A 23,924-nucleotide genomic window follows, 5' to 3' on the forward strand; every position below is an offset into this window, starting at 1 on the left:
TTAATCCTTTCCTGAACACTGTAATGTTGCTTAAGTATGACTGTACATTCTGTACAGACAGCTCTAAACGTTGCATTTCTTATACACCCATGTCATATGATTCATGCAAATATATCCAATAACTAAAAAGCAGTATAGTTGCAATCTCATTGGAATAAACATTTATTATGTGGTATATACAAGGCCTTATTTTATTGTATACTGTTACATATCTGGACATATTTTATATACACATCTGTATGCAGATATATATGTATATCTGTATACATAGATCTGTATGTATATATCACATTAACCTTAGAATTAATATAGAATATAGCCCTCATGGCAAAATGTGGACAGTGAAACGCATTTACAGAGCCAACCAAAAACAAAATATTTATTTTGTCATGAAAATTGCAACAGAGATCAGCTGCCTGGAGAAAGGCTGTTCCTTGCCCACACTCGTCTTGTCCCACGCTGAAGTTCATATTTTGGAGTAGATTTCAGGGGAATCTCAGGGGTTCTCGAATACCAGAGCTGGAAGGGCTATTATGGCCTCTGTATCTTTAAAAGGGGTCACTCATCTCATCTGGTGACAGCTGCCACAGTCCCCGCGATGGCCTTTGTTCTGGTCGGACTGCCCAAGGGGGATGCCCGCTCCAGGTCGCAGCTCCGGGCCACTGCGCAGAGGACCCGCCTCCGGGCCACCCCCTGCCCCTCCTGCTGCCTCGCTTCTTGCAAAGTCAGGTCGGAAAAGTTTGAAGAGTGAGCCCTATTCTCAGAGTCGCAGCAAAGCGGGAGGCGAGAGACTCGCAGGGGAGGGTCGGGAGCTGGAAGAGGAGAGAGAGGCGCGGTCTCAGACAACGCGCGAGAGCGTGGGAAGGAGGGAGGCTGGAGACCTGGAGGGGCCGCCGGGCGGGAGCGGAGGGAGGCGGGCTCCGCATCCCGGCACAGGCAGGAGGGAGACGCAGAGCGAGGGCAGGCGGCGGGCCGAGCGGCGCCCCCGGCAGCCGGAGCCCAGCCGGTGGCCCGCGGGGCGCGCGGGGAGGGGCGAGCGTGGCCACGGACGCCGGGCTCCGACCGCGGAGCCAGCACCGCCGACCGGGAGGCGAGCGGCCGTCACCAGCCCCGCCGGCCGGGCTGCGCGCACCGCGCCCGCCCCGAGCGCTCTGCGGCCCCGGGCGCAGGAGACCCGCGCACCGCGCACCCTCGCGGGGCGCACCCGGAGCCGACCCCGGCGATCACGCGATCACCCCACGGCTCCCGAGGACCCTTCTCCAGCAGGTAGGGGCGGCGGCGGGCGCCGTGCGCGGTCCCCAGCGCGGTCCTCAGCGCAGAGTGCTTGGCCCGGCCGCCTCGCCTCCAGGTCTGGAGGTCGGCTGGGCGCAAAGCTCCCCTGCCCCGCGGCGCCGGCGACTCCGGGATGGTGCGTGCTGCTGGCACCTGCGTCGCCGGTCCCCAGCCAGAGTCCCAGGGTGGAGAGCAGGGCGTGGAGAGAAGGCTGGTGGTCCCTTTCCGGATAGGGGACATAGGGAGGTGTGTGGCTGCGAGCTGAGAGCAGACCCTCTCTGAACTCTGGACCCGGCCCGGGAGAAGGGAAACTGGCGGTGGAGAGGGACTGCAGTCCTCTCGTTGCCACGGGAGATGCGAGGAGCGGCGCGGTCCTCTACACGACCACTCCGGGGGGCTGTGGGGTTCGTCCTCTGTCTCTTTTTCTTTGAGGATGAAAAAGAGCGACTACTTCAGAGAACAAAGATGCGGGGATGAAGGAGAGCCCCCAGGCTGTTGTCTCTTCCACTGATCTACTGACCCCTGACCGCGACCCCCGCCGGACAGTGTCCGCTCCATTGTCTTAGAGGCCGGGCGACCGCAGGGTGGGCAAAGTGGGCGGGCGGCGTGGTACCCACCGCGGGCTCTGCGTTCATGGCTCCTGCTCCCCACCGAGCCCCCGCCCCATCTTTCCCTGCTGGGGGAACCAACCAGATCTGTGAAAGTGCTGGGTTTATCTGGTACCTTGTACGCCCCCGAAAGGTAACGGGGATGGTTTTCAAGTTCTCTTCGCATTTCTGTCATTTGTCGAATGGCTGTTAGCTGCTCACTCCTGGCTCAGCCCTCTGTTTGAGGGGAGTGAGCCAGACGTTCACTTTGTGTGTTAAGCGTTTGCGGCGGGGAAGAATTATTTAGCCCCTGGAGGAGGGACTGTCTTCTGCTAACGCAGGGCCAAGTAAAACTTAGCCGCTCTGAATTGGCCGGAGCAGTCCAGGGGCAGGAAGGAAGGCGGACGACGAGCTGGTCTTTATCCTCCCCAGTGCCGGAGCTCCGAGAAGCGCTTACCCTCTCCGAGTGGTGGCTTTCTTTGAGGATCTCATGAGATGTCTGGAATCTGCTCAGATGAAGGTTAAAGTGTCTCGCACATGTTTGCCCTGGGCTCTTGGGGGGTGCTTATGAAGCCACTGCAGTCTATCCACGCAGTTCCTAGTGATTTTCTCAGAATCAAGGGGAAGGAGGAGGGACTCCAGAGTCATCCATGAGATTCTGGACTCAGAGCCACGTGACTCGGGAGGAGGCAGCCACAGACCCGCCCGGAACAGCACGCTTCCTCATTGTGGGGATCACTAAATAGCTTCCAGGACACATTAAATTGTGCTCTTGATCTTTTAAAAGGCTTTGAAGGTAATTTGTCATCCTTGGGTTAAGGGTCCTTTGAAATACGTCTCTTTCTCTGTGTGAAGTTGTTTGGTTTATGATGATTATACAAACGTATACAACATACGCTTACCATTCACCGCTATGGTCCTTACGCATCTGGTCGATCTGTGTGAGCGTATGAGGATTTTAGCTGACGGACGTTTTGGAAACCAGAATATACACCATTGCTTTGGAGATAGTACTAGGAAGCCCCAGAGATCTATTACTTGCTACAAAAGTCACCCGGAGTGTGATTATTTAATTACTGAAGGAAAAGTAACTTTAATCAATATAATTTTACCTAGAGGGGATAATGCTATAGTTGAGCTTATCTGTGTCCTGCGAAAATTGGGGGAGTGGAATGATTTGTTTAGTACACCCCAAAATAGCAGAAATATTTTATGTTGCGCGTGCAATTAATACTTTAAAGATTTATTTCTTCTGGTCTGAGGATGCTTGAAGAAACCATCCCCAGTAGCTTCCGTGTTGGGCTGTTCTGTGATCGGGGGGTAAATGAGCAGTCTTGCAGGTAAAGGAGATTGTCCACTAAATACGAGCGCACTGCAGAAGACGAATGTCCTTGAGGGAGATTAAATAAAAATAGAAACATTTCCTCTTTAAGAAATCAGAAAATTAAACTTGTTGAGTAAAACCATAGCACATATAATGCATATGTGGTCATTCATTCCACCTTCCCTATTTCGGATCACTGAATTTGGTTCCTTCTCCCTGGTGGAGGTGCCCCTAGGCAAACATTGGTGCTCTTCCAAAACTCACCTGTATACAGGTGGGCAAGTATGCCATTGTGAGTTTGCTGTGCTCAAGTCTGTTTTCACCTTCATTTCCCAACTGCCTACCCGGGATGTGGTCTCAGTAAGAATTCAGTCAATGCTCTAAGACTATATTGAACTGATGAGTTGATTTAAACTGAGCATTTATACTCAGCTGGCTCCTTTAAGCATGAACTTTTTTCAAGGGAATGTGCCAATGAATTTTAGATGATGTGAAGTGATAAGCATTTATTAGCAGTTTTCTTGTGGGATATTTCCTGAGAGTGGGTAACCATTCGTGTACACAGTAACTTGACTTAGGAAAGAAGATGGTGGACCTCTAAGGACCAGGGCAGTGTGCCAACTCTAGCTCCCCTGGAGGTACCTGTCAGAGTGTATTTCCTCAGCCCACCTCAGACCTACAGACTCTGGTCTGGGCTGACACATGCATCAGCCCTGAGTGATTTCCAGGACAACTGCAGTTGTGAACCACAGCGAGATGGTCATTCAAGTTCACCTTTAGTCTCCTCCACACGACTAGAGTCATGTCTCTTTCTCAACTTCTTTAGGAATCTGCAAAGATTTTCTTCCTTGGTTATTCTTATATTTGATTATAGTAACTGGGAAGATTTGACAATAAACCAAGCTATTAGTTTATGGAAGTTTAGCTTCCCAGTATCTACCTGCAACTAAAAGTATGCATAGAAATGTATTAGTATTTTTGAATGGATAATGAACTTTGAGTGGCAGAATCTTATCCACTGATTTATTTTATATTTCACAAAGGATGACAATACCTTGTGCACAACTGTGTTAAAAGAACTCAATTTTTAATGAGCAAATTTCTTACGGTAGTTGATTTACAATGTTGTTTAAATTTTTGGTGTACAGCATAGTGTTTCAAATATATGTATATATTGAATATGTATATGTATTCTTTTTCATTATAGGTTATTACAAGACATTGAATATAGTTCCCTGGCCTATACAGTAGGACTTTGTTGTTTATATATTTATATATAGTAGTATATATCTGCAAATCCCAAACTCCCAATTTATCCCTCCAGGATAGCCCCTCTTTCCCCCTGGTAACTATAAATTTGTTTTCTTTGTTTGTGAGTCTGTTTGTTTTGTAAATAAATTCCTTTGTGTCGTTTTTAAAGATTCCATATATAAGTGATATCATGTGGTATTTTTCTTTCTCTTTCTGGCTTACTTCACTTAGTATGATAATCTCTAGGTCCATCCATGTTGCAGCAAGTGGCATTGTTTTATTCTTTTTTATGGCTGAGTAGTATTCCATTGTATATAACACCACAACTTCTTTATCTAGTCATCTGTCAATGAACATTTATGTTGCTTCCATGTAATGTTTATTGTAAATAGTGCTGCTATGAACATTGAGGTCCACGTATCTTTTCGAATTAGAGTTCCCTCCAGATATATGCCCAGGAGTGGGATTGCTGGATCATCGGTTAAGTCTATTTCCAGTTTTTTAAGGAATCTCCATAGTGTTCTCCATAGTGGCTGCACCAAACTGCATGCCCATCAACAGTGTAAGAGGGTTCCCTTCTCTCCACACCCTCTCTAGCAGTTAATGTTTGTAGACTTTTGAATGATGGCCATTCTGACTGGTGTGAGGTGATACCTCAGTGTAGCTTTGATTTGCATTTTAAATGACCTGGTCATTATCATTTCTGCAGTGTGTGTATCTCTCGGGGTGTGGAGGAGCTGGGGTAGAGAATCTGCATCACTGCACTCTGTCAGAGTTCACCCCTCAGCCCCGTGCCATCCAGCTGCGATTCAGCCCATGTGGCTGAACTGGTGCCCCCACCGTTGGGTCCCACTCCCTGACCAGCACTCACCCTTCAGCTGCTCCTGGTTCCTCTGTGTCCCCTCCCTGGCTCTGGGCCTCTCATCCGTCTCCTCTCATGGGTTCGTCCATGCTCTGCCTTCAGACCGTTGCTCGTCCTGCTCTCCCTATCACTCGAGGGTCCTCCTCCGTTCTGCGTGCATGTGGACAAGCTCCAGACCTGCAGCCCAGGCCCCAAGTTCTTTTTGTGCTTTCAGGCCTCTGTCTGCCTGCGGACACCGTACCTGGGTGTCCTGTCATTACCTCGATGCTTCATGCCACTTCTGGCTTCCTGGGGCCACGCTGGAATACGTGGCCTCGGCTGCTCTCTCCAAGCCTGCCTCTGTGAGTCCTGGGTTTTCTTTCCTGCCCCAGTGGTGGACGCACCAGCCATGTCTCCTCATTTATTCCGTTTCCCTTTCCTGCCCCCACGTCCCATCGGTCCTCAGGTCTTTACAATTTAACTTATAAGCATTGTCAAGATCAGTCTTCTCGGTTCTGACCTTCCATGACTGCCCTTGGTCAGATCTGCATCAGCCCCTGCCAGGGCTAAGGGACCAGTTTCTAATTCATCTTCCTGCTCTAGCCTGGCCCCTCATCCAGACTTACAGAAGGCGGGGTGATTTATCGTAAATGCGGATTTGGCCCTGAGATCTCCTGCTGAAAGGACCTCAGTGGTTTCCCTTGACCCACAGCATCCAGCACATGCTCCTCTGCACCCCCTCGCCACCCTTCCCGACCCCATCCTGCCTCGGCTCCAGCCTGCTCTCCGCTCGCCTGACCCCGGCTCCTGCTTGGACCACACGGTGTGCAACTTCGCGCTCTCACTGCCTGGACTTTGTTCATGCTGCTTGCACTGGGAACGCACTGCGCCTCTCTTCGCTGAGCTGGAGTCAAACCCAGAACATCTTCCCACAGAAACTCACCCCAGAGACGTCCCTCTCGTGACCTCTCCTTACTGCGGGCACGTGTTGTGCTCTCAGCCTTACCCGCCCTGTTGAACGTCTGCCTTCCCGCTGTGCTGCAATCAGTGCCTCCTTACTCATCGCTGTGTCAGTGTCTAGATTTCTAGAATGGGCATAAGCTTTGCAGCTGAGAAGGCAAGCGGCCTAGAAACACCCTTTGGAGGTTGTAGCTCTCAGGGCTCCCAAGCTCTGGCCACGTGGAGCCTCCATCTCACTTTTTCCTGTAGCTCTTGTCTAACCCTACACCCAGATCCCACCCAGAGGGACCCCTGATCTCCCTGGCTCTCCATCCCCTTCTCCCTCCCATGAGCATCATCTGTTCTGTTTTACAGATGAATCAGAAAAGAAAACCCAGAGAGACCGAGTAATTTATTCAAAGTTGCGCTGCTAGCTTAAGGCCCTCAAGTTGCAAAGGAGTGTAATGATGAGTCTTGAGCTCTTATCCCTTGGCCAGAATCCAGGTTCTTTCTTTATAAGAGAAAAAGAAATGCTTCTTTTACAAATGCCTTATTGGAAACCATTACGGCTGGGGATCAACAAACCACAGCCGGTGGCCAAATGCACCCTGGTCCTACTTGTGTGCAGCCTGTAAGCTAGCCCCCCTGTTTACATTTTAAAGGGTAGTAAAAAAAATAGTAAAAAATAAACAAACAAGCAAAGGATGTGTGACCCACCGAGAACCCAGGGCTCTTGTAGCCTAAAATATTTGCCATCTTGTCCTTGGCAGAAAATCTTTGCAGAGCCTGACCCAGAGGAACAATGGGGCTCCGAAGGTCATGTTTAGTGTCATTTATGTAGGAACTGACTTTAGTAAATAATTGTAATACTAGAAAAAAAAACACAATAAAAATAAGTTGTTGATTAACTGAATTTTAAGAAGAAAAAAAAGAAGACATGACCCATACCTCAGTCGAATGGTTGAGGTTTGGTATTTATTTCTGAAATTTTTGATGCTTCTCACTTATCCATAAATAACTGCCATGATAGACAGCACTGCTAGTAAGTGACATAAGTTACATCAGGCAAGCCCTCATAACAATCACTGTCGGCATTTTCGGTTAAACAATATGATTGCAGGTATGGATAAGGGTGAGTTTGATCAAATTATTTTAATTGGAATATAATTATACATAAAAACAGGCATTTGAATATCCTTTCTATAAATAAAGTGTTGAATGCATTTTTTATTTTTATTACTGGAATTAGTGTTTTGATAATTAACTTGGGAGGTTAAAACCTCTAGCATGTGGCTCTGAATGTCTTTAATGAACACATTTGAAATATTAAATAATTTCTTTAAGAATGATAAAGTCTTATTCAGGCTTACTCTTTTTCTTTCTAATTTAGATTCTTACTTATAAGCAGCTCAGTAATATGTGGTGGGAGTCCCTGGGTAGAAATCATTTCACGAACTCCCCAATCTTCTTTTAAAAAGTCGATTAATATGCCTTTTATCTTTGCAATTTGGAACAGCGAGTCATTAACTTTACATTTATTTCAGTGATTTAAAACTAAATGCAAAAGCGAGACAAAAGAACTCTCACACAAGGAATAAAGAAATTTAGTTGAACAGAAATATTTGATATGGTTTTAGCTTCTCTTTTCATTTTCAGTGTGCATAGAAAGAAATAACAGTGTTTCGGGGTGGACCGAAGATATGTTATTTCTCAGGAAGGGGTTTGCTGAATCTATAGACACATGATAGTTCAAATAAAGATGATAAATAGAGCTTTTATAATATAGGTGATAACAGAGGCATTGAGGCAGGTAATTGCAATGCAGTATAAATAGTCAATGAGAGGGTGAACTTGGGATGAGCAAACATATGCTGGAATTCCAGGTCTGCCTCTTACTTATTTGGGATCATGAATATAGGAAAAAAAACCACAAAAAACCCCCCAAAAACTTTCAGGGTTCATCTGTGAAATGGGGTTAGTAAAGTACCTGCCTTGTAGGACTCAATGTGGGATTAAATGAGATAGAGGTTTTGGTATCTCCTTAGCTCCGGTTTGTCACTGAGCAGCAGCTTTGTACGCCGCGGGGGCTGTCAGCCAGCCCTGGGGAAGACGGCAGTGTATTAAGACCTCTGCTGAAAGTTTCATTCTGTGAAAGTCGGGGTTAATTTAAAAAACTTGAGTTGCCTTCCAACAAGCTTACTGTTGCAAATATCTAAATAATGAGAGGAAATGCTATGATGTTCTTGATTCTAGTTAATCAGTAAGTACTCGGTGAGCTATATATGATGAAAAGATGAGAAAAAATTATTCTGCCATCTTAGTTTGTGCTCCCTTGAAATCGCCTGGTGGATAATAGATCATAAGAGAGAAGGTTTTGAAATGTGAGAAAGAAAGATAGTCAACGGACAGAAATTGTAAAATCAGATATGGTGTAGATGGAATGGGGCCTCTAAAAAGCCAAATAATGGCTTTGTATTATGTATTTCCATTATGAGGAAGCCAAAGAAGTCACAGAGAAATGCCGTGTCACTCCCCAGGGTCCACCTGTGAGATGACATTTAGCCAGGACGTGTGTACCAGGTAGAGGGTGGGGCAGGTGTCCAGGCAAAGAAACACGGAGTGCCAGGAACCCACGAGAACATCAGGACTGAGTCGCGTCGTGAGTGCAGGTTTGGAAAAACTGCTGACGACAAAAAACAGGCTTATTTTGATCATGTTTAAAGTTAGGAGAGCAAGGCACTGGTCAGCCTCTGCTTGGGGCCGATGATGGAAAAGTACAGATGATACAAGGTGGATCTACTTAGCGTAATTTTGGTCCCCATCCTCTTCATCAAAGAGAATGAGCTTAGAAAAGGCAGATGAATCCGAATCTTGGATTAAAGTCCATGAAAGGTGAGGAAATTAAAACGAAAACTTAAAACAAAAAATCACTTGGCCCTTTAAGTGAATTCAGATTAGGCTCCGCTTAATCCCTGCTAGGGCACTGAGGGGACTGCAGGCGTGATTCTGTGAGTGCAGTCGGTACTCTTGGGATGTGGTGGAGCATTACAGGAATGCTAGCGAACTGGGGTGAGTCAGCTGTCCCGAGCTTCATAAAGCATCCTAGAAGCTGTAAACTGGTACATAGACTTGCATCAAAAATAATAAAGTATGTATACATACACACACACATATATAATGTACACACATCACAAATAATTTTAAATCTTTAGGAAAACACAAGGAACCAGAACGGTTCCCAAAAGTAAGTCATTGTAAACCAACCTGATGACTTGGTTGAATAAAGCCAGTTAAAAATTAAGCTATACTTTGTTCCTCTATAAAATTAAGTGAATTAATTTCCAAGTTTCCTAATGTTTTAAGAACTTAACAGAGTTTAGTTCCATTTGTTTTTGGCTTTTCTTGGTGTCATTTTTAATTGTGGTAAAAAAAAAAGCACATAACAAAATTTAACCATTTTAAGATGTGTACAATGGTGTTAATTGTTGTGCAGCAGATCATTTTGCAAAACTGAAACTCTATCCCCATTGAACGACTTTCCATTTCCCTCCTCATCCCCTGCTGACCACCGTCTACTTCTGCGTTTGACTACTTTAGACACCGCATATCAAAATAACCATGCAGCATTCATCTTCCGTGTGTGTGACTGGCCTGGTTCACTTAGTATAATAACATGTCCTCAGTGTTCATCCTTTTTGTAGCCACTGACAGGATTTCCTTTTTTTCTGAGGGCTAAATAATATTCCGTTGTATGGACAGACCACATTTTGCTCATCCATCATTGCTAAATGTCCAAATGGCAGTGGACATTTAGTTTCCTTCCCCTTTTGGGAAATTGTGAATATTATTGCAATGAATGTGAATGTGCAAATAACTCTTTGAGATCTTGTTTTCAATATTTTTGATGTATATCTAGAAACAGGATTACTGAATCATATGATAATTCTGTTTTTAACTTTTTCCAGCTTTATTGAGATATAATTGACAACAACGTTGTGTAAGTTTAACACAGACGACATAGTGATTTTATATATATGCATATATTGCCAAATGATTACCACACTAACACTCGTTAACATATCCATCACCTCACATAGTTACAATTTTGCCTGTGTGAGGTAAGAACTTTAAAAATCTACTCTCTTAGTAATTTTCAAATACACGATATTGTCCCAATGCTGTGCATTAGATCCTCAGAACTTAGTCATCTTATAACTGGGGTTGACCTTTGAGACCTAGGTTCTCTCTCAAGAGACAGGAAAAGTTCGCAACCCCAACCAGGGAAATCCTGGGTAACCTTAAATATCCTGCTGGAAGCATTTCTCTGCATCTTGAACAGAGAGGTATTTCTTAGCCCTAAATTATAACTTCCATTACCACGTGTAATGTGACTCAGACAATTACACCTGTTTTCTGTATGAATAACTACTGCTTGAAAAGGGTATAAAGTCAAAACAAAGGAAAAAGTAACCCCCAGGGACAGACATATTAACAGAAGTTGTGAAAAATCACATTCCACAGGGAATAAGGCTTTATGGGGCCCATTCAGAGCTCTCGCTTACTCAGTTCAGAGTAATCTTGACTGATAGAAGTAGGAATTGCAGTGGAGGGGGTTCTTACTGAGACGACAAAGGAATGTCAGAATACAAGACGCTTTAGAAACCCAATGATTATTTTACTTTTCTAAGACAATTGAATAGGATTAAATATTTCCATCAGGTCAAAGGATGGGCATGAGTTTAGCGATGTGACCTCAAACTGATGTACTCAAAACAAGAAACACTCTCCCTAAGCATCTGGGACTAGATGCTGCTTTAAAATTGTCAAGAAAATAGAAAGAAAGAAAGAAATCCTAGTGCTTAAATATTTTTATATTCTCAAGATATCAGCAGCATAATAAGTTTCTTAAATCTGCATCAAGATCATTTTACCAGAGGCAAGAAGTTCAGATCTCACACAGGTGAGCAGGAAGAATTTAATCTTGCACGGCAGATGGCTCCAGGTCAGCGGCCAATAACAATTTGTAACACACCAGTGAGGGCGTGAGGAAGCCAGCTCTCCCCTGGCATGCAACCTGCCTGACAAAAATAAATCAGGCTTCTGACTTTTCCTGCGGGGTAGAAGCTGATCTTCCTTTCTTTCTTCCTTCTTTCTAGGCTATGGGTCTAACTGTATGTGGCTTTTTTTTTTCCTTGCTTTGGTAACCATACTGCATATATATCTAAACAGGTATTTATATACAAATTTGAACCATGTCAAAATAGTAAAATAAGATTTACTTGGCCAAAATAAGCAATATGCTAAATCTCTCTCCTTTCTTTCGCTCTTACAACCACATGCATTTCAGGAAAAAATTCCAACTTTTACCCAAAGTCCAAATGTTTTCTTAAGAGAACATTACTTATAAAAGCTTTACCCTAAATGGACATTATGTAAACATAAGAACGGGGAGACCATTTGTGAGAGTCAGTGAAGATACGTGAGGGGGAGGTTCTCCGGTTTCCTCTTTCCCTCAAAAGAAGGAACTGCCGTTATTGGCATCATTATCAATACACTGAAAACACAGTTGTGAAAAATTAAGCACTTGTAAATTTTAATGCAAATCTGTTTTAATTAAGAATTTGATGTACTAAACCACATCTAAAGGAAGCCGACCTTTTTTGTCCTTGAGTCTGTGACTCTGGGACATCGGTTTACAAGGTAGCAACTTCTTAGAATTTTGAGTATATTGTCACTGGGGAAATAAGAGAAGTGAGGATGAAACATTCATTTTTGTCTAGTTTTCCACTGCTCTTCCCTTCGCTCTGTTCTTTTTTTCTCTCTGTCCCTACCTCCATGTGACCCGGGGCAGGTCGTTTAATTAATCATTGTGTGATGGTGTTGGTGCCCTAATTCATACAGTGTGTATCGTAAGGTCTGTCTGGTCTGCTTCAGTTTTAGTGAGAATTAAACGAGATGATGGATGCATATGAAAGTCATTTTCAAAACTATAATATGTACTTCATGCACACATGTATCTCTATATATTCCTGTTATATATCTCTGTCAGTAAAAATGCACAATTATAGTCACAATGAAACCCTGGATCATTTTCCTTGAAAAGATATCATTTGAGTTTATAAATAAAGGTATAATTAGACTCTATTATTTGGATATTAGAGATTATTCTTATATCTGCATTGTGAATTTGAGATTCTTTTTTATTTCTTTTTCAGTTTTATTGGTAGAATTACTACAGTTTGACTGCACATATATATTATATTGCATGTAAGTACATACATACAATACACTGCACATGTTTTTTTTTTTTAGTTTGCATACAGGTATTGATCATTGTTTCTAAGAACAGATTAGAGCTTTAGCTTTTTAAACTTACATGGTTATCAAAGGAATAAAGCCAACCACAAAATAAGAATCAACAGAATGCGATTATCCAGTCATAAAGGACAGTCAGATGTGCTTACACATTCAAGAGATCAGTCATCTAAGTTATAAATGATAAGCAGTTCATTTGTATCCTATTTTTTAGATTCCACATGTAAGTGATGTCATATGGCATCTGAGATTCTTATATTTTTAGAAGCTTGCCAGTAAGCACTCATGTGGGGGAATTAATGGTCTTGATGCCTTGAATTAATAAAATACAGCACACCGAACAAAATCGGTATTTGTCAAGGAGAAAACTAGCTAATAAAACTCTGTGGACGATCTGATGTATTTTTGCAGTTCTATTCAATTACAAATACATTGAAACCTTCCTCAGTCTCAGATACATTGAAGTCAATAAATTAGTAACACTCTGTGATATGGGTACATTCAACTCATAAGCATAGGAGACAAATGCGATTTTGACAGAATAGAAGTGTGTCTTTTCAGAGTAAAGATACTTCAGCGGGTGTGAGCATCCTGTCTCCCAGCGGCAACAGGCAGCGGACACTCTGACTCTCCTCTTCCAGGCGGTGGAGGACTGGCATCGGTCAGGGTTTGGACATACGGGCTCAGTTCACTTTGTGTAATGAATGGGTAATTCCCAGGTCACGTGCGTCCTCTCTGCCCTGGTCCCTCATCCTGCCTCTTCCTGCCTTCCTTTCCCCCCTTCCTGGGTAAATAGCACTATTCAACCCGATAACTGTCCTCTTTATATCTGAGAATCTGCCTCTGAGCCTGGTATTTGGGATCTGAAGCAGTTTTGCTTGTAAAGGTAATTATATTTAATGACCTGTTTTATGAGTTCAATGGCTTTTCCTTTCTGTGTGTAGTCAGCTGAATTTGTGGAAAAAAAGTAAAGAAATGTGAGCGTTACACGTTGCAGAAAATGTTCCTATTATGGTGCGTATTTTCAACTTTGTTCTAGATTTATACTAAACACAATTTCATTGTTATTCATCTCAAACCACATAAATATGGTGTAGACTCACGTAAATGTCCTGCGAAGTTTTTCCAACCTTTCTACTCCTCAGTGGAATATATCCAGCATTGTATACAAAGGATGCTAAATCCACAGTTACTAATTTTTTCCCAGTGTAAAAGCGAAATCAAAGTCGTGCAGGGAAGAAGAAAAGAAACACACGTGGAGACTATTTCACACAGTTACTGACAACGTACTAGAAAGGATAGTTTGTTTGTTTGTTTTAATATGTGTGCTCTTTAATAGCTCATAACTGGGCCAGAATTTTGGAGGTGATCAAACTCTTTTCTATCCAGAAAGCAGCGACTTCTTTGAATTATGTGATCTCAGTAATGTACAGGAAAGCCAACCTCTGGCAAGAGTACTCCTGTTTGTTTACTGAATGACTCTGTAAATAAATTACACGTAGTATCTGTCAATTCTTTTCTCCGTGGGTGTTAAGTTCTTGAATTCAACCTATAACAGTGTCCAAAAAAGATCCTGATCCTTTCTTTGTAGGCGTCATGTAGACAGAAGGTAAGGTTAAATGCAGAATGCGAGACCTGGTGAGACGACACCAGGATGGAGGCGTTCTCAGGTGCCCTGGGCGTGCTCATGACAGAGTGCTCACGTCCGGAGGAGGGGAGTCGGGGAAGGTTAACGGAGGAGACAGAATTTGCGAGTTGAAGAATGTGCAGGAATTCGTCTGGTGAACAGGAACCTCAGGTTTAACTTATTTAAAAGGAAACTCAGTTTTTAACCCAAACTGGCAGCTGCTCCTGGATCCCTTGATTCGGTTTGTGGAGCCAATGGAATCTGAAACTTCTCTCTCCTCCGTTGCATCATTTAGACCGTGAATCTCCTCTCTTCTGTCCTCATAAATCACCTGTGTCTGTACCCCCCTGCCATCTTCTCTGCCGCTGCCCAGCATTGGACCTTGTTTCCAGAATGCCAGTGGTGTCCTGTGATACCGCTGCCTTTGTCAGCGTTCCTTCCTCGTCCCTCCTGCACATCACTCCCTGATTCATTTCCTTGGTACCACTTGGATCATTGCTCTGCAGGCCCCAAACCTTCAGTATCTGCTGTCTGCCCTTCTTATTCAAGCTCTTTACCCCGGTAAGCTGCCAGATCTTTCACAGCCCGGCCCTTTCCTTTATTTCCCGTGTCAATATTCAGTAGGGTTAGAGATTCTCAGCGTGGGCATGGACTCTAGAAGTCATGGGGTTTACCCCCGCACCACATGCATGAATCCTTCAGCAAAATCCCAGCTCGGTGGCCATGTCTTACTTCTGTCCCCAATTCCAAGAACGTTGCCGGTCACACAGCTGACCTCTCTGTTCACGACCGTGTTGAGCACGTGGCTGTGCTTTCCCACTTCTGCTTCTTTGTCGATGCCAGTGTTATGCGGTCTTCTTCCGAGACACCTTCACCCTGGCGCGTGTCTACCCCATCCTTCAAGCCTGTTTCCCGTGTTCCTTCCGCGGTGGGGAGTGACTGTGGCACTCAGATGGTAACACCTGAACCAAGGATTGTGCTGGGGTTAAATGACAAACATAAGCAAGATGATGAACTAAAGATGGAGATGGAGAAGGAAAAAAAAAAAAAGAAGTGGAACTCAAATGTTAAGTTTTTATTGAAGTGTGGATATTTTACACATGAGTTAGTTTTGAAAAGGTGAAGATGATTTTTAAAGTCAACTTGCCTATTTAAGATTATTTCTGATTTCAAGGTAAAATGATTGCCCGATAGTTTATATTTTAAAAATGTAAAACAAATCAAACTGCTGTAATATGACTAGTCCAAGTGCAGGAGTGAAATCGTAGAGGGGGAGGTCCCGTGTGAGGACCAAGGGTTCTCATGTATCAGGCGCAGACCGTGCCTCTGGGTCCCACCGCGAACAGCAGTCGGAACCACCTCTGGACCCTGGGAGGTGGGCTGGGGCTGAGTGCAGATGGTGCAAAGCAAGCTGCCCCTTCCTTCACTCACTTATCAATACGTTTCACAGGGAACATTATTGCCTCATACATGTTAGGGAACAATCTACGTGATGGCTAAATTAAATTTTTTGGATCTCCCAACTCTGAAGTAGTCAGTATTAGGTATTTTCTGCTTATAATGGAACTAATGACATTGATGAAATAACACCATTTACCAAACCGTGTGAAGCTTGCACTCCCTTCGCAGTCCTTGGACGGCGTGGGGAGGTCCCCATGCTTTATGACTTTGTTTGAGCCTGAGTCTGAATGGTGTTTTGTCCCTGTCTCCCAGTGGCCATTTTTTTTTTTTTTAATTCTTTTCTATTGAAGTGCTGTCGATTTACAATGTTAGTTTCAGGTGTACAGCAAGGCGATTCAGTTATACATTTACATATATATGTATACTTTTCCAGATTCTTTTCCATTACAGTTCGCTACAAGAAATTGGATATAGGTCCCTGTGTGAGACAGTAGGTCCTCATTGTTTATCTGTTTTACATACAGTGATGTGAGCTGTTAGTCCCGAACCCCTGATCCATCCCAGCAGCCTTTTGCATTTGAACTTTGCATCCAAGGAGGGCACTGGATGAGAAAGGAGCTCTCCTGGCCTCCTGCACCTGCCTAGCACGCCTTATACACTTGCTATCGTATTAAAGGGGCTTTAAAAAGAACCCTGAAACTAAAATGCACACATCTGTGATTCCTTCAGTGAGTGTGCTGCCTGTAAAGAAGGGTGTGGAATTAAATTGCTTTTTACTCACTTTACACACTTTCTGTGTGTATTGAGCAAATGATGCCAATTTTTTTTTCTTTTTTTAAGTTTGGCAGCAGACACTGCTCTTCATCATCCTACGTCTGATTTTTTGTGTGTGGTGGGGGGAGGAGAGGGGCAGGAGTGACACCAGCTGGTGAGTGCAGAATTAATTACAGATTGTTTCCCTCAAAAAAGACACACATGGATTACCAAACCCTAATGATTCTGGCAGCTGCTCCTGCCCTTTTAAGATTACCAGTAACTGAACAGATACTTTATTCTTTTTCTTGGAAGCGTATGTTGCAATTTTGTGGGATTTGGACACTAGGAGCTTTGTTACAGATGCCACATCTGATGAAAAATTTAGACTTCATACGTGATATTGCCTTGGAAATCCACCATAACATTTATTAATTCACTAACTTCTTGGTAGTTCTTGAATTTCTATTAAATCCAAATGTATAAATATATTTCAGAACTACTGACTTGGAATTAAAGCATATATGTCTTAAAAGTGGAAAACTTTCAGATAAGTGAAGAATGATCTTCTCATTTATTTTGGATTTGAAAGAAGAGTGATTTCAGTAATGTTTAAGTGAGCCTTAAAATGAGTTGTGTTCATGGCAGCATTTTTGGGGAGAGTCCTTCCCTTCTCCATATTCTCAACAGTTAATGGTTAATTGCCTTGAAATAGGAAGTTTGAAAAAATACAGGTGGTTAAAACAAAAATGATCTTTGCTAGACTAATAATACTGTATTAAATCTTATAAGTGACATTATTTTAATGTAAATTATATAGTTGAAAGGAAGGATCTTAGTTGTCTCAAAAATACAATCTGCATACTGTCTCCAATTTCTCACTTCCTATTTATTCCTCAATCCACTAAATTTAAACCTAACTCCAAGAGTTTCATTAACTAGTCCACTGGATATTCCTGTGAATATTCTATTTCACTTCTGCCTTCCTCTCCTAGTCATCATGCTGCAAATTCTGCCGTTAATATTCCCTCTAATATTTTACTTCTTTCATGAAGAAGCAACATAGTGTCACGGTTAAAAGCGCAAACTCGTTGTCAACCTGCCTGGGGTCAAATCTTCCTTCTGCGATAGGTTGATCTTGGGAGAAGCCGTTACAAGGTGCCATCTTGTTCTCTCACTGACAATTAAGGTCAAGTTATTAAATTTGGATGGAGTTACAAAATACTGTGCGATCACAGATGGTGAGTTAATTATCATGAAGTTGGTGGATAAAATCAACCTTCTATGACAAAATGGTTCATAACCTTAAGTGAACAAGTACATCTTTCAAAGACAAATGTCCCACAAATGCAGCTTCTTACAACAAGCAATCAGAAATACAGTCCTTGGAACTTTTAAATTCTCTAACCTTATTTTCCAATATTTTTAGAAAAAACCTGTTTTTCCCATTACAAACAGTTTCTCTAGAAATTCAAGTTTATAAGGGCAAATTACGGATTAAGTGTAGCATCAGCTTGAGTTTGATGGTAACTAGTCAGTAAACGCTGACAACCTTTTTCTTACTTTTTAATAAGATGGAATAGATAGTGTGTGCTTTGTTTCATCAAGTTCCCTGTGCTGGTGCTCTCTCAACTCTTTCCATGCTTCTTTATTAAACTATTAATTAAAGCTCTGGCTTCAGTTACAGTTTTGAGTAAAGGCTGAATCAAAGAGCATGGGGCTTAGAGTTTTCCATTTCCATGTTCACTCAGCGAAGAAATCATTTAGCACAGACTCCTGCAGGTGCTCAAAATTGTTTGGCAGCTCGAATTACGTTGTCTATGAGCCATCAGTCTGCGTAGCCTGGCTGCTCCGGTGCCTCCCTGGTAACAGCACATGTCAGTAAAAGGAGGCTTTGAACGTGAGGGGATCTCACAACTTTCCCGTTTCATTTGTAAGGATTATTCATATAGCGGTCTTCGTTCAGGAATAATCCTGTTCGCTTTGCCTGCTGTAATTCAAAACAGTTTTCTTTTTCAGTTGGCCTTTCTAAAGTCTCCGTGTTAACAAGTGTGCCAGGGAAAAGAAGCTTTGCGACTGAGGGAGTTAGCTCTCCGGCTTCTTCGTGGGCTTCCCAAATACGCCCTTTGCGTTATGGTTCCCTCGTGGTCCCTGTGTCTCTGGAGTAAACACCTCACTCCACTGACAGCCTGCTCCTTGGGACCCGATTCCACTCATTTTGACACTTGGGAAGTTGGTACCCACAGGTTACCAACCATCACCTGAGTCACGAGGAAGTAGGGTTACGGTAAATAAGAAGAGCAGGAAAAAAGTGATGAGCGTGCACAGATGTGAGACTTCAAGCAATTAAGTGGAAGTACTGTTTCATGGAACCAAATTAGCAAATGTATTTAATATGTCTGACAGCTTTTTGTTTACATGGTATTTTATTTATTTATTTATTTATTTATTAAATTGAAGGCTAATCAGTTTACAATGTCATGCTAGTTTCTGGTGTACAGCACAGTGATTCAGCTATACATGTATGTATATTCCTTTTCATATTCTTTTTCATTATGGGCTATTAAAAGGTATTGAATACAGTTCACTGTGCTGTACAATAGGACCTTGTTGTTTATCTATTTTATATATAGTAGTTTGTATCTGCAAATTCCAAACTCCTAATTTATTCCTCTACCCTCCCCCTTTCCCCCCCAGTAACCACAAGTTTGTTTTCTATGTCTGTGTCTGTTTCTGTTTTGTAAATAAGTCATTTGTGTGTGTGTGTGTGTGTGTTTTAAGATTCCACATATAATTGATATCATACAGTATTTTTCTTTCTCTTTCTGAATGACTTCACTTAGTATGACTATCTCCAGGTCCATCCATGTTGCTGCAAGTGGCTTTATTTCATTCCTTTTTATGGCTGAATAGTATTCCATTATGTATATATATACACACATATACAAACCACATATATATATATATATACACACACACACACATACTTATATATACCACAGCTGCTTTATCCAGTCATCTGTTGATGGACATTTAGCTTGCTTCCATGTCTTGGCTATTATAAGTAGTGCTGCTATGAACATTGTGGTTGAAATTAGAGTTTCCTTTGAATATATGCCCAGGAGTGGGACTGCTGGATCATATGGCAAGTCTATTTTTGGTTTTTTAAGGACTCTCCATACAGTTTTCCATAATGGCTGCACCAAACTCCATTCCCACAGCAGTGTAGGAGGGCTCCCTTTTCTCCGCACTGCCTCCAGAAGTTATCCTTTGTGGACTCTATGGTATTTTATTTTAAGTGAAAGCTTGCGAATGAGACAAAGGGAAAAATCCCACAAGGAGACAGAGCCTCAAACAGTTGACTTTTGGCCAGATGCCACCACTGGACGCTGTTTATCAAGATCTGAGGATAGAATTTGGGACAAGAAACATTAGGTCCAATGCCAAGAATAAGACAAGAAACTACACAGTGAGGAGACACGGACCGACCCCGGCTGAATAGGTGAGGCAGGATTTAAAGTGCAGCTCCTCGGAGTAACTCGGAAGCACTCGTTCCCTGAGTGATAGTCCTTGGCTGCGAGGGACTGAGGATGGCGAGAAAGAACATAGGTTTAGGAGACAGTACTGACTCTTTCCTTTCATTTTCTTTCTTTTTTTCATTTTCTTTCATTTCCTCTTCTCTTTCCTTTCGTGTTCTCTCTTCCTTCCTCCCTGCATCCCTCTCTCTCCTTCCTTTTGGCTTTTGACTTTCTTACTAAGGCGATAGGGAGTGAAAAGAAGTGACATCTTAACCAGAGGAAGACAAGATAAGTTGAACAGGGAAGAAGAGAGGTCAAGGGTTGAATCCAATCTAGGGTGCCGGGTCAGGAGAGATGTCTCACGTCCAGGAAAACTGGACCAAAAGAGAAGACCACAACTGGACCACAACTGGACCAAACAGAAGACCAGCAAAGCAGGAGCAGAGAACAGCGTTTTAGACACTGGCCGGGCCAGCCCCTCCTTCGGCACGCTGTGGGAGACAGGACTGTGATCTATACCCTCCCCCAGACGCAAGGCTTACATTTTCATTTTTCACAAGCTTTTTTCAACTGGAAAGGACATGCCGTCAAGTCCTGTCTCACTGCCTAGACCCGGTGCCCCTCTGCCTTCACACTGGGGTTTTTCCCACCCGCATGCACCACCTGCAGCTTTACTCTGCCACCAGATTAAAAATACACTATGCCCAGGTGTCATTTAACAGAAACATCACTTTTCATGGGGAGGGTATAGCTCAGTGGTAAAGCGTGTACTTAGCATGCAGGAGGTTGCGGGTTCAATCCCCAGTGCCTCCATTAAAATAAATAATTAGATAAATAAATAAACTTAGTTACCTCCCCCCTTGGGGAAAAAAAGAGGCTTTTCAACATTTCATGTTCTGTACTTGAGTTAAGAGAAATGGATTTCATCAGTGTTTGCCAAAGACTCTGTCTTTCTAAGAAAATATCCTTCTTAGCATTAATAATTTACGTGATGTGCGAAAACTAATGTTCACTATTTGCTTTGCAGAAGAGCAAGCTGCTTCATAGTCTTCCTCCCAGATTCACCCTGCAGCGGAGAACAGGCCCACACTTCCTTGGTACTGGCCAAACAGCAAGCTACTTAGACCCGCCCCTTTTCAGTTTTCAGTTCTTAGAGAGCTGGCATTTTATCTTTTGTGCAAATGAATGATGAATGACTTAAAATGTATATTAAACTTCCTGGTTTATCCAGGAAACCAGGACAAGGAACTGTGAATTGATGATCTAACTTCCCTGCGGGTCAGATAACTTATGATCTGTCAAAGAGTGAATGAAACACTCTGGTTCAGAGGGAATATGGTGGTGGTTATGTGCAGATGTTTCTTACATTGAAAAATGGGTTTATTAATGGCATGCTTATAAAGAAAGTTCTAATCTGGGATTCTGTTACCATATTTAATTAACTAGTCAGCCGTTGAAGATCCACGAAGCTCAGATCTGGAAGTGAGTGGTAATCAATTTTGGGTTTTGCTCTGTCCACAGCTAAGAAGAGGCTTGTTGCAGACCCCAGAAAGCTCAGTGCAAAGAGGAGATCAGTGTTTTGTCTCTGTCACTGGCCAGCTAGTGGGAGGGAACAGGCAGGTGTTCTTGCTTTTTGCTTGCCTTACACTTGCATAATTTTCAAAGGGGTGCAGGGCTGGGAAGAGAGCATTGGATCATTTGTGTTGGTGTGAGATGATGGTGACGTGCCGGAACAACGCAAATCGTGTTTGTCACTAAAATTCAAACTAACAGGGGGGTATCCACCACCAACAGAACCTTCCTAAGAAAAAAGATTCAAAATTTTAGGGACAATCAGCTTGTTCTCTGTATTTGTAGAATGAGCTCCATCCGTTTTCTGATACAACTTGAATTAGATTCTACATAAACTAGACTGTAATGAAGGACACAGGGGGAAGAATATTTGATATTATCCTCATATGTGCCCAGTCATGTGACGGTCGGCAGAAATGGTAGAAATGCCACAGGCTTTGCAAAACAATTTGGACACCTCTTTTTATGAATTTTACTTTGTGGCAAAACCAGTATTTGGTAGGACAGTTAAATAATGGTAGCTCTTGTGTAAAATGAGGATATTGGAAAATTTTTCTTTTGTCCATTTGGGAAAAGCCCTTATTTTACTAATGATGTCATACAAGAGAAATGAGCCTGGGATGGCCAACAAACACCTTGAAGGACAGAAGTCTGTGGCATAACTGAGATTTCCTCTCCACAAGAAAGAAATTATTTACGACCTGTATGATTCTAAACAGTTGTGTTCAAAGCTCAGTCCACTAAAGGCTGGAAAATTGGAGTGGTTTTTTCCCCCCAACACATAACAGAGACATATGTGCTGCAGTATAACTTCGTTAGTTAGCAACATACCATCCGCATTTCTTCACCTGCTTCAATATTCATTGTAACAGGAATGTTGGAAAGACTATTTCTGAGGAGCTTCTCTCAGAAAGTAAAATGAAACGGCTTATTTGGATCAGAACGAATAAAGCTTTGTGTTTTCCCAGAGGAAGAACTATTCCAAGAATGTATCCTCCGAATCAACTTGCCCAGAAGGAGAAGGTTCTGTCTTACTCACGAAATTATGGCAACGTTTTAATTTTCTATGTGTGAAACTTTATAAAGCTTAATTGTATTATTCAAAATAAACCTGTTGAGTGGAAATGTGAAGATCAGGGAATGTTTCAGGTGAGATACATATGGAGATGGAGTGTATGATTTTTCATTTGAGGGGAACTGAGATTTTATTTGCCTAGAAGACCATGCGATTTCCATTCAGGCATCACTGAACGCCTGTGACCCTGTATTTGTCAATATGCTCCGATGACTCCTCACCGCTGCCATTTGCCACAGTGTTATTCCAATCGAAGTTGGGAAACTGAAGTAACAATTCACGCGTCTCCTGTAAGTGTCTTTTAACGATCTATGCTCTGTATATTTATTCATTATACATATTTGCATGGATACTTGTGTAAATACTAAAATGAATATAGGCATATATACAGAATTCTATAAGGAATGCGTTTTTGATCACTGTAATATTGAATGGACAGTTGATTTAACCACTAGGCTATTTTGTTCCATATGTCATGTTTTATGCTTTAAAGTCCTGAGCTCAACATTTTCTTTCGTCCTCCTCTTGAACATTTTTTCATGAAAGAATGCTCAACAAATGTCAAAATAGAATTAATAGTATAGTACATCTTAAGGTACTCTAAATTCAGCAATTATTATTTGTTTCTTAACAAAAGTGTTATCGGGGTTTTGGCTATCTGACTTCCTTCAGTGTCTGAAACCCTGTAGTATTTCTTGAAATGGGTTAAATACACAAATTTATCCTTGGTATAAGTCTTCATTTTAAAATATCTACAAATTCCCAGAAAACAGTAGCCACACTAAAATTTATATGAATGCTACTTTTAATATTTTGACATTGGAATATTTTCCATAATTACAGTTAAGATACAATTGATTATTTCTATAACTTTAAATAGTATTCTTGAGAAAGAGTTTTTTACAACTGGACTAAATGTGTGAATCAGGGAAGTTATGGTGAAGCTCCTCTCCATTTTTAAGGCTTTATTAATTTTTAAAGAAGCCATTAAATTTTACATTAAGATTTTATTGTTATGTAACAGATGTGGTTTTTTTTTTACAAGTATGTTGACATCAACCTGAAGATGACTGTGAACAGATAAAACATTGCTTTGTATTCTACCACAGAAATCAGCTGTTTGATTTCATCCTAAAATATCATGCTTACTTGTTTTAATAAAAAACGTTTTTCAATATCAAAACTCACAAGCTTCTCCTTACAGGAAGTCTCAAATGAATATTTGGTAAAGACAAGGACATTCATTATTGAATGAATAAAATGAAGAGTGATTCTTCAGAAAGATTTATTTGGAGAAAGGGCCATTTTCAAGTAGTTAAAGTTTAATGACCATAGTCTATGCTTACTGTGATTGTAAAATGCACAAGAATATATTGTAAGTAATTTTAGCATATTCTAAGGTTAATATACTTTTTTTAAAATAAAACTTTTTGGGGGTATTAATTAGGT

The 23,924-nt window shown here is 42.1% G+C and overlaps 1 protein-coding gene across 1 annotated transcript in view; it reads left to right on the plus strand.

Moving 5' to 3' along the window:
• Positions 1–421: 421 nt before the first annotated feature.
• MYO16 (myosin XVI) overlaps positions 422–23,924 on the plus strand; it is a 437,386-nt gene continuing 413,883 nt past the window's right edge. The window contains exon 1 of the mRNA XM_074378522.1: positions 422–1,266. Coding sequence (XP_074234623.1) covers positions 633–1,266 — 634 coding nt within the window. The 5' untranslated portion in view covers positions 422–632. The remainder of the gene's footprint in view (positions 1,267–23,924) is intronic.

The sequence above is a fragment of the Camelus bactrianus genome, chromosome 14 (assembly GCF_048773025.1).
Source record: "Camelus bactrianus isolate YW-2024 breed Bactrian camel chromosome 14, ASM4877302v1, whole genome shotgun sequence".
Lineage (NCBI taxonomy): Eukaryota > Metazoa > Chordata > Mammalia > Artiodactyla > Camelidae > Camelus > Camelus bactrianus.